The sequence below is a fragment of the Littorina saxatilis genome, linkage group LG1, assembly GCF_037325665.1.
Source record: "Littorina saxatilis isolate snail1 linkage group LG1, US_GU_Lsax_2.0, whole genome shotgun sequence".
NCBI lineage: Eukaryota > Metazoa > Mollusca > Gastropoda > Littorinimorpha > Littorinidae > Littorina > Littorina saxatilis.
In genome coordinates this window covers 23,810,787-23,822,299 of record NC_090245.1, presented here as the reverse complement: position 1 = coordinate 23,822,299, position 11,513 = coordinate 23,810,787, and the positions used below count along the sequence as shown (strand labels likewise).

Below are 11,513 nucleotides of genomic sequence, written 5' to 3'. Positions count from 1 at the left end.
TGGGTGTAGTTCGCCTTTGACCAATTAACAAATTCTATCCAATAAGTCTGCACTTTATCACACTCCCAAAACATATGTATAAGGGTTTCTTCATTTCTACAGCAAAATGTACATAATGACGTATCCACAATTTTTCGCAAAACTAGAAACCGTTCTGTCAGCAAATTTCTGTATAATAATCGGTACTGGAACCATCTCAGACAAGTATCCTTTGTTGTTTTAAAAACATGCTGAAAAATAACCTTCTTATCTAACAAACAGTTTACAGATTCAGACCATTTTTTCAATACATTTTGGGACCGTAGCATTTTCAGTCAATTGTTGGTAAATAAATTGTGTCTTACCTTTACAAATACATTTCCACACAATGGGCTCTGTCATAATAAAATGTTTATCAAATTCTAAACCGATTTTTCTCTGATATTTTTAAACAGCCTGGATCACACCTTCATACAATACAAAATCTCCTCGCACATTTGGATATTTCATTTTAAACGCATAATAGGATAAATATCCATTTTGTCCAAAAATATGACTAATCTGAACAATTTCATTTTGCAAGTTTTTACAAATGTCTGTGTCTGTGTGCGTTTGCGTGCATAAGTGCGTGCGTGCATGTGTGTCTTTGTCGGTTTGCCTGTGGGTATGTCTGTCCGTTTGTCTATGTCTGCGTGTTTATTTGTGTGTATGTGTCTATGTGTGTGTCTGCGTGCGTGCATGTGTCTATGTGTGTGTCTGCGTGCATGCATGTGTGTGTGTATGCACGTGTGCGTGCGTGCGTGTGTGTGTGTGTGTGTGTGCGCGCGCATTGAAACCACGAAGAGATATTCAATTATAGACTTTAATTACCTATTAAATCAAAAGTGGACACATCAGTAACCAGGTTAGATTTGTCTTTTTCAATAATTCGGCAAACTGCCTCCTTCGGGATGTTATTATGAAAGTATGGAATGACGGCACGTGATGTACAGTGTATTACATTGTCATAGTTCGTAAGGCTGTATTCATGATTGTCTCTTGTTCTTAAATATCCAATTTCAAAGCACACCTCTCTGGTGAGAATATACATAAATGTTAGCTGCCATTTAATGTGAAATAATGTTTTTTTGTGTGGTCCAAACACTTCCGAAGAATGTTTGTTCGTATGTCTTTTGTCGCCCTGGCATCATCACAAGTCCATCCCCGCCTGCAATGATAATACAAAATGCAGGGCGACACACAAAAATACAACCCCACAAAATGCTAATTATTTCTACATTTGTTGACCGAACCCGAATTGATTTGTGTTTATTAACTTCAGCTTATCCATGACAGTTGCGAGTTCGCAGGTTAAATAGAGGTGTAATTTGGAATACCTTTAACCTTCACCGGATCTCGCTTTGGACTACGCAGTCCGGATGATGAGGCACGTGCACGACCCATACTTTCTAAAGAACGATTCAACATAAAAATTATGGGTCGTACACGACCCACGGCATCCGAATAGGGATAAACTCTTTACTGCCTCTTTGCAGAGTATGGGTCGTACACGACCCACGCCATCCGAATAGGGATAAACACCGTAAAATGTCTTCTTTCATTCCGTATGGGTCGTCCACGACCCACAACATCCGGACTGGGTAGTTCAAATGAAGTCTTTGTTTATTTCTTTGTTTAATAAGATAATCCTTTCAAAATTGGTCGATAGGAAGGTTCTATTGTGTTTGAGGATTGTACACAGTCAGAGTCTCAATCAAAAACTCCCAATACTTTTAGAGAACAGACACTTTTGTGAGGCTGTGGGTCGTCCACGACCCAGGACGCACTGTGAAAGTTAAGAGAAGATAAAAAAAAATCAGACCATAAAACCTTCAAACAATAAACTTTGTGAACAAAGTGAAGCTCATGCACAACAACTATGAAGATATTCGCCGAACTCAAATGACTGGAGAAATGACCCCTTTATTGTAGAGCCGGTACACTAGCGCAAAATTCATCGATGACAGGAACGTAATAATCTATGGGGATGCTCTGCTCCAGCCTACAATTGCTGTATTCAAGTCACTGGTTGTCTAATGGTTATTTTTGGTACACTTTGTCCTTCAAATAACCCCAAGGATAACAATCTTGAAGGCTTAAATCAGATTCGTTAGTCTACCACTCCATTTTAAACCTCGAACTGTTGAGTCCATCCCCGAATTCGGATTCTTTTTTGAAATACCACAAAAGTCAGACCATTAGACCTACAAACTATCAACTTTCGGGACAAGTCATTTCGGAGCTGAAATAAATGTACACCAAGTATGAAGTATATGAAATGCCCTTAACGTTCTTGCAGACAACACAGTTAGCTATCCTGCATACATCTGACTCAAGAAGTCTCGCACACAGATAAACGAACTGGGGAGAGGGAAACTGTGTTGTCTTCAACCAATAAATAAATTACAATATATCAGTAAACACACACACACACACACACACACACACACACAAGCACCCCCCCACACACACAGAATGAACTACAGTCAGCATTGCACACAATGAAGATGAATATCGTAAGTATAATTCAGAAGAAGGCAAATTAGTCTGATTTTTGCATTCTAAACGAATGATACAAACAGCGCTACATACGTTGTTCATATTATGTTCTGCACTGAGGGCTGGCGTATAATTATGTTTAATTTGCCTATTGTAGATATCCTTGCGGAAAAAAACCTCTTCGAGATCAATATCAGATAACACATGAGGAAATGTCACACGCTTTCCTTCTTTGCCACTACTAAAGCAAACGTGTGCAAGATTGTATGTTACACGCTTTGGAGCATGGCAAGAACGGAGTCAAACTCGCAATCGTCCCCCCAAAAGCCCAAAAGTGGCTTTCATTTCTCCAGCTTTTATCGTTTCTTCTCTTCAAAAATTCGACAACATTTAGAATACTGCAAACGACATCCCACCCGGCAGGGCTGTTTTCATACGCGAGTTTAGCTGCCATTGGAAATCGGCTTGCTCATGGGGCCTGTCAGTCTGAATTATGAAGGACAGAGTTATGAACACAGAAGACTTTCTTTCTTTCTTTATTTGGTGTTTAACGTCGAACATAGAAGACAAACATACCGAAAAGAACAAACATTTCGCGCATGCAGACACAAAAACACGTCATAAAGAATGCGATGCTTCAAAAGATACACACTGTGACGGTGGCTGTGACGTCATTCACACATACCGAGACGTCATTCATAGTTGTTCGGTCACTTCCGTTAAAGTAGATCGCTCTACAATCATGGCTGGTGGGTTAGCTAGCTTGTCAAAGCGTGAGTACTCAAAACGTGTTTGTTCTCTCCTCTGTTGAATCTGTGAGACATAAATGCTATTCAGACTTGGTCTAATCGAGTGTGGAAGAAAACTCTATCACACGACCAAGTCTGAATAGCATTTCAGGGGTAAAGCCCAAGTGTCAAATTGGACAGTGGAATGACATCAATGTAGCGTTTCCAAAGTTCATCGCAGACAGGTACTGGACTGTTTTGTAGAAGCTGTTTCTCCAGTTGGCCCATAGACAAACAAGCCCCTGATAGGGCAAGGGATGTTCCCATTGCCGTGCCAGATACTTGTTTGTAAGTCTGGTTCTCAAACGTAAACACGTTGTTAGAACTTCAAAACATGATCTGCCACCTTTACCAAGACATCGGCTGGGGTTCGAACCCCGGCCGGGTCATACCTAAGACTTTAAAATTGGCAATCTAGTGGCTGCTCCGCCTGGCGTCTAGCATTGTGGGGTCAGTGCTAGGACTGGTTGGTCCGGTGTCAGAATAATGTGATTGGGTGAGACATGAAGCCTGTGCTGCGACTTCTGTCTTGTGTGTGGCGCACGTTATATGTCAAAGCAGCACCGCCCTGATATGGCCCTTCGTGGTCGGCTGGGCGTTAAGCAAACAAACAAAGGACATCGGCTGGAGGAACATCTTGAGTTGGGCAAGTTGTGACGTAGTGGTGGATGGCAGATGTCATCTCGTCTTGGGGGATGTTTGTGTACGATGCTTTCACGGTAATGGTAACACGTACGTCTTGTCGTTGGTGGAAATGGGCCGAACTTTGTGTTCCAGTCACCAATGGTCCGTAGAAGATGTGTTGAATCTTTCACATAGCTCATCAAGCCGCTGACGTGCTCTTGTAGCCAGCTGTCCACCAATTTGGAAAGGTTCTCAGTCGGGCCGAAACGATGGGTCGTCCCGGTTGCTTTTGTAGTAACTTGTGGATCTTGGGTTGTGTCTAAAAGCGATGGCACTTTACAATACCAGTGATGGTGCTTGTATTTTGTTTTAACCGCTACGCTAACGTTTATGATGCCTACAGTCCAGAAAAAAACGGTAGGCTGGTCATTGGAACCAGTAAGAGTCCAACCCGAGCGAAAATAAATGCCAACGATCATCCGCCTGACTTGTTACAACGCCTATTCAGGCTTTTGACACAGAGGTCCAACCCCAAATCCCCTATTCAGTACTCTTTGTCCGTATTCTTTAATAGACTATAACATTTGTCCGTATTTTCTTCTGCGACGTTCCGTATTCCAACTATAGAAAATATGCAGTATGACTCGGTGTCATTCGTATTCCGTTCTCGCTTAGGTGGATCGGACATCTTGAATACCTCCAGTGTATCTAAGCTTCTATTCGACATCGAGGGGGAAAAAATGTACCCTTACTTCATCAAAGACTAGAGGTTAGATTCAAAACAAAGTGTTGCAGCGTTTTCTGACTGGATGGAATATGTCAAGTGTTCCAATCCTAACGCAATGACTGGTTGTCTCGATCGGCGACAGTCGGAGACTCACGGAAATTGCCTAAGATCTGGGGTCACAGCAGTACGGTACATACTCGGAGCTGAATCGAATGGCTATGGCGCCGTACACTTTGCGATGTTTGCCACCGTATGATATTGTAACTGACCGTATTTTCGTATTCCCGACACTTCGCCGAAACAAAATACGGGGGGCAATTAGCCTAGAACCCTGGTAGCTAAATAAAAATTTAAAAGAAGTAAAAGGAAACATACATCTTCCTCCGTAAAATGTGTTGCGTTCGGGACTCTGATATTCTCGTCGATGGAATTCTGAATTCTCCGTAGGCATTCCATGTTTTATGTCCACTTGTGTGAAATTGTAGAAAGGTAGACGAGGTGCAGACTGTCAAGTGGGCAGCGGTCAAGGTCAGCGCTGACGAAAAACCCGAGAACACCTGGGATCAACGCCTTTTATTTATGACAGGAAGGAACCATGAAATCAAGTAAAGATTTCATAGAATATGTGACACATGAGCGAAACGTAGACAAGGAAATGACGTAACTTTTGATAATAAGCACAACGTCACAAACACGTCTTGTTAGGAACATCGACCCATTTTTGTCTCGGACAACAGAACTCCAATGATCGAGACTGTCAACTACTGACAAGGTTTGCCGTAAAAAGGCTTGTTTTCGCATCATTGGCTCACGAAGTGTAGCCTATGCGATCGTAACTTTGTCTGTCTGTGCGTTTGTGTGTGTGTGTGTGTGTGTGTGTGTGTGTGTGTGTGTGTGCGTGTGTATGTCTGTGGTAGAAACTTTAACATTTCCGAGTCTATGTGTGAGTGGTTATCCAAGACTATGGATAAAGCTCGCATAAGATTACGTCACGGTCAAAAGTGTTTGACGTCAATTAATGCATCATGACGGCATGCCTCCCTGTAGTCTTTCTCTCTCGCGTGGTGTGTGTGGTCTCGGTCATTGTTATTTTGAGCGGGCCGAGACTATTTGGCAGTCGTGTCCCTGTAAGTAGGCTACATCAAAGAAACTACAATGGGAAGAAGGATAACTTCCTCATTGGGCATGCTTAGAAATGAGAATGGCTAAATACGAGTTATTCCCCTTTGCTGCATGCTGATCAGGCTGTCTCCTGCTTTGTTATGACTAGTACAGTCGATCTTTCTCATGTTGTGACTTGCTTTATTTTCACATTTTCGGTATTTAAAACAGCAAACACACACACACACACACACACACACATACACTGAAGAAGTTTCCATTCTGATTCGGTTATTTTATTTGGTGCTATATGTTTGCTTCACATTGTTTCTTCTTTTACATTGCTTGAGGTATCCCAATTCGCTAAACACATCCATAATGCATGCATGGCTCATTCGAAAGAGGGCAACTGAACAACTGATGCCCAATAGCAATAAATACTGAACAACTGAACAATAAATAGCAATAAATGATGACAGCGCCAAGTTTTTAAGTACAAAGTGAAATCCTGTGACTGGACAAAGGCACAATTACAAAATACAAATAAAAAAATCGAGGCTCATTTTAAATTAAGTTCTCAGCTCATGGGGAAGCATAAGGTGACCCTAGAAACCGAAATTAGGAGACCTCCCGCCCCCAGGGCAGACTACACAAAAAAAAGGGGGGGGGGCTAATTTGTGAAAAAAGTATAAAAGGAATCGAAAACTGTATACATGTATTTAGTTAATACCCCAAAAATTGTATAGTATATACAATGTCAGACCCTAAAGAAAGTTTGTTAGTCATTGCTTAGGCAAAACAAAGCAAAATAGCCTGTTTACGGTATCCCGACCAACCCTATTTTTCTAGACCAACCCTAGACTTTTTTTTTGGGGCATTTGGAGAAAAAGAAAAAGAAAAAAAAATCAATTTTGTTCCTGTTTTTTTGCAAAATAATTTAAAAAGATGGTTATAAAAAAAAATTAAGAAAAGCCGATTTACCGACCCTCTTTTTGTGTGCCTATGTTACTGTAAACAGACTAAAAGGTACATCAGAAACAACACACCAGGGAGGGTCCAAAATTGTATCAAAATATAGATGGTAGGGAATTCAAAATAAAAAAGACAATAGACAAAACATGTACTTCGGCTCATAGAGCCTTCTTTAATTTTTGACTCATTAAGTCCATGCTCCGAGAGTCCTTTTTTTAATTTTGAATTGCCTACCATCAATTTTTTTTTATACAATTTTGGACCCTCTTTGTACGGAGAGAGTTGGCAATTGTTAATCACATTCTCTCATCTCATTGACTCTCCTTCAGCTCCTTGGTAACATGCGTTCCCGTCTCTGCCAGGATTGGACACAGCAGCAGATAACCGGTAAATATGTAACAGGCATAAATGGCAAAATAGCTCGCCTCGCCTGATAATATATGAGACAACTGTTCTACTACAAAGTCTTTCTTGGGAGGCTTGGCTAATTTACTCGCTCGTTTTACACGGGGTTCCATCGTTTTCTTTTCTAATCGGAAAACCTTGCTCCTCAGTTTGTTGACCTTCTGCCGAAGTTCCGCTTCATGAGGGGATGGGGAGGATGACGACTTTGATGCTTTACATCCTATGTCCTCCAGGATCGCCTGAATGTCATCTAAAAAAGAAAACACACATAAAATAACATAACCATAACAAGTTACAACCTGGAAGAAATTAAAACATGTGTAATTAAATCACAAAATGAAAATAAACAATAGCGTAGGAAGGCAGGCCAGAAATGAAGTGTGTTAGCAACTATGGATACGATGTGGAACAATGATGGAATTGACCTTGTTTGGTACTGAATGGGTGAGGCCATTAGAACTGTACCCACGGAATACGCCCTATATAAGCTTCATATTGATTGATTGATTGATTGATTGATTAGGACAACAGTACCAGGTAAACTCCTCACACACCATGCCTCTTTCTTTCTTTCTTTATTTGGTGTTTAACGTCGTTTTCAACCACGAAGCTTATATCGCTACGGGGAAAGGGGGGGGGGGGGGGGGGGGGGGGAGATGGGAATAGAGCCACTTAATTGTTTCTTGTTACACCATGCCTCTAACAGGATATGTTTCCCATCTTTACGTGTTGGAACTACAGGTACAATTTCATCCATCCATGCATCCGCCCTATACAGCTTCTTCTTCTTCTTCTGCGCTCGTGGGCTGAAACTCCCACGTGCACTCATTTTTTTTGCACAAGTGGAATTTTACGTGTATGATCGTATTTAGGCAGCCATACGCCGCTTTCGGAGGAAGCGTGCGGGGTATTTTTGTGTTTCTAAAACCCACCGAACTCTGACATGGATTACAGGATCTTTTTCGTGCGTACTTGGTCTTGTGCTTGCGTGTACACATGAAGGGGGATAAGTCACTAGCAGGTCTGCACATAAGTTGACCTGGGAGATCGGAAACATCTCCACACTTAACCCACCAGGCGGCCGCGACCGGGATTCGAACCCTCGACCTTCCGAGTTAATAGACCGACGTCTTACCACCCCGCCCGTCACCCTATACAGCAATTATCAACTATGTAATGGATGGGTTTAAACATTTTTTGATGTCAGGGTGTTCTTCATGGTTAAAAATCTCTTACCTGGTTGAACAATTTGTGCATCAGGCGACAGGTCGGTGCTGGCTTCATTTGTAGCTACCCTTTGCGATGGTGGCTTCCTCCCACTAGCAACCTGCAAATGCACAGCTCTTTAACTGACAAACTCACAACCAACACCCAGTCACAATGAAACAATTCTCCCAATTTCATGGCATTGGTCTTAGGCCACACAAAAAAGTGTATGTTTCTCGTAAGGCAAAACAAAAAATAATCTGTTTACAGTATCCGGACCAACCCTATTTTTTTCCCACCGGCCCTAGACTTTTTTGGGGCATTAAAAAATGAAATTAAAATATTCAGATGGCTAAAATACAAAAATAAAAAGCCGACCTACCGACGCTATTTTTGGGGGGCCTATGTTACCTTAAACAGACTTTTTTTGTGGCCTAACATGACTAAAGGTGGAGATTTTTTTTCTAAACTTTTTTTTTTAAACCATCTTTTTAACTTATTTTGTTGAAAAGCAGGAAAACAATTGATTTTCGAATACCCCTTTTATTTTTGAAAATGCAAAATAAAAGTCTAGGGTCGTCAGGAAAACATAGGTAGGGTCAGGTGACCAGAAACATACAACTTTTTTGTTGTTGACGCCGACCCTATACTTTTTTTGCCATTTGGGGCTGTTTTTTGGCAAAATAAGTTCATCATATCATCATAATCAAGACGTCGATCCAAAATAAGTAACTTTTTTTTGTTGGCCTTATCATTTTTTTGCGCTAAATGCAAACAGGCATTATTTGATGGGAACAATGCTGTTTTTTTTCAATTCTTACATCAGCCTCAAACTTGTCATTACTCAGCCTGCATTTAATAGTGTGCTTCATTGGTTTGCAAAAACCTAAAACCAATAAATAAATAACCTTCGGTGGTGGATTGGGCACTGCAAACAATGTCGGGACAGCATTCCACACAAGTGATCCTCTCTGCAGGATTGTTTTACTGGTTGGCCTCAAAGTGATCAGTACAAAGCTTGAGACCTTGAACATCAGCTGGCTGCAGCTTTTCAAAGTCCTCTCGCCTTGTGAATTGCATCCATATTCTGCACCTAGTTTGACAATAAAAACAACAATGTTATTGTTAAACTAAGCAAAAAGGAAAGACAAAAAAAGCTAAATCAGATCTTCAGTCTAAATCTAACGCTCTGCCTGAACGCAAAACGGATGAGTGATGTACCTTTGTACTGTAGTTTTCCCGTAAGCAAGGTTTGATAAAGGTTTCGGCAAATATGCCCACGGGTAGTTTGTCATCAAGTGTAAACTGTTGTTTTGTACTGACTGCTGACTCACACTCACAGTCGTAAGTACAGTGTACACATGCACACACAGGTACACACGCAGACACACGCGTACATAGTACAGCTAGTACAGAAATCTCAGGATGAACCGATCCATGCTATGTTTGTAATATTTCATTTGCATATTAGTTCTATAAATACTGTAGTATCATGATTCATAGCAGACAAAAATGCCCAGAGACAGTTGGCTTATCTGAGTGAGTTGACTCGAGCCATTGCATTCTCATTCTGAAGAAGGTAAACCTGATGAAATAATCACTGCACAACCCACCTTTTTTCTTCTTTAGGGAACTTGTGGAAAGTTTTCCCGAAGCAGCTCTGTTTGTAACGGGCGTTCTTGCAACAAAAAGCCGAGCACAATTTACCACCACCTCGCACGCGATCGGTACCTACGCGATCCGCCATTTTGTTTTCGCCGTCAGCATGTAACTAGGGACGATAACCCACAAACACTTTTTCGCATTTTCTTCGCAAGTTCCACGTCTTCCTTATGTACAGTGTTTGGCTACATGCAGACAGACAGATCTAGATCTAGTGTCTCTCTTTCTTGCACAGTGTCACCTAAGCTTACTGTGTGTGTGGGTGTGTATGTGTGACGGAGTGATTGAGTTTGTGTTACTGTTTGTCTATTTCTTACGTGAGCCTTGAAGGCTTCGCCTCTTGTTTTGTGTGGGCTATGTGGGTAAAATAAAACGTAGTTTTGTAATGGCTCGTTGTATTGCTTTTAAATTTGTCATGAATATTGTTAATACATTTGCAAAAGAGTGTGTAAACTATCATGGCGTTTTGATGAGTTTTTTTTTTGACTTACTGGAACTTTTCAGAAAGTTTGATTAAACTGTAACAACTCTTTTCAGTATAGTTGCAACAATTCAGCATTTTGCAATCTTCAACATAAATAAATATTACAATTGGGGATCAATTTTGGTACAAAAGCAACAACGCGCTTGGGTGGTATGGAAATGTGAACGCAAAAGAACAATTACGAACAACAGGTCTTCCAAAAGTCAAGGGATCTATCAGATTTTTTTTCTTCATTTCTTTATTGTCCCATCGCTGGGACGGGTCGCTTCCTCCCAGTGGAAAGCTAGCAGCAACACAGTCGCGCTACCCCAAAGTCAAGGGATCTAAGCCTATTAGATTTTTTTGATTTTTTTTTCATTACTTTATTGTCCCATCGCTGGGAAATTCGGGTCGCTTCCTCCCAGTGGACAGCTAGAAGAAACATAGTCGCGCTACCCCAAATTCAAGGTATCTATTATATTTTTTTTCATTTTTACATTTAGTCAAGTTTTGACTACCGGTAAATGTTTTAACATAGAGGGGGGAATCGAGACGAGGGTCGTGGTGTGTGTGTGTGTGTGTGTGTGTGTGTGTGTGTGTGTGTGTGTGTGTGTGTGTGTGTGTGTGTGTGTGTGTGTAGAGCGATTCAGAGTAAACTACTGAACCGATCTTTATGAAATTGTTATGAGAGTTCCTGGGTATTATATCCCCAGATGTTGGATAAATGTCTTTGATGACGTTATATCCGGCATTTTGTAAAAGTTGAGGCGGCACTGTCACACCTTCATTTTTCAATCAAATTGATTGAAATTTTAGCCAAGCAATCTTCGACGAAGGCCGGACTTTGGTATTGCATTTGAGCTTGGAGGCTTAAAAATTAATTATTGACTTTGGTCATTAAAAATCTGAAAATTGTAATTAAAATTATTTGTTTTAATAAAACGATCCAAAATTACGTTTATCGTATTCTTCATCATTTTCTGATTCCAAACACATATAAATATGTTATATTCGGATTAAAAACAAGCTCTGAAAATTAAAAATAGAA

The 11,513-nt window shown here is 40.8% G+C and overlaps 1 protein-coding gene across 1 annotated transcript; it reads right to left on the bottom strand.

Moving 5' to 3' along the window:
- Positions 1-6,037: 6,037 nt before the first annotated feature.
- On the bottom strand, positions 6,038-10,346 carry LOC138965185 (uncharacterized). Its single transcript, XM_070337308.1, has 3 exons — positions 9,249-10,346; positions 8,371-8,461; positions 6,038-7,384 (listed from the first exon to the last, which is right to left on the bottom strand). Exons 1-3 carry the CDS (start codon positions 9,372-9,374, stop codon positions 7,041-7,043), a joined length of 561 nt encoding a protein of 186 aa, XP_070193409.1. The 5' UTR covers positions 9,375-10,346; the 3' UTR covers positions 6,038-7,040.
- Positions 10,347-11,513: the final 1,167 nt, after the last annotated feature.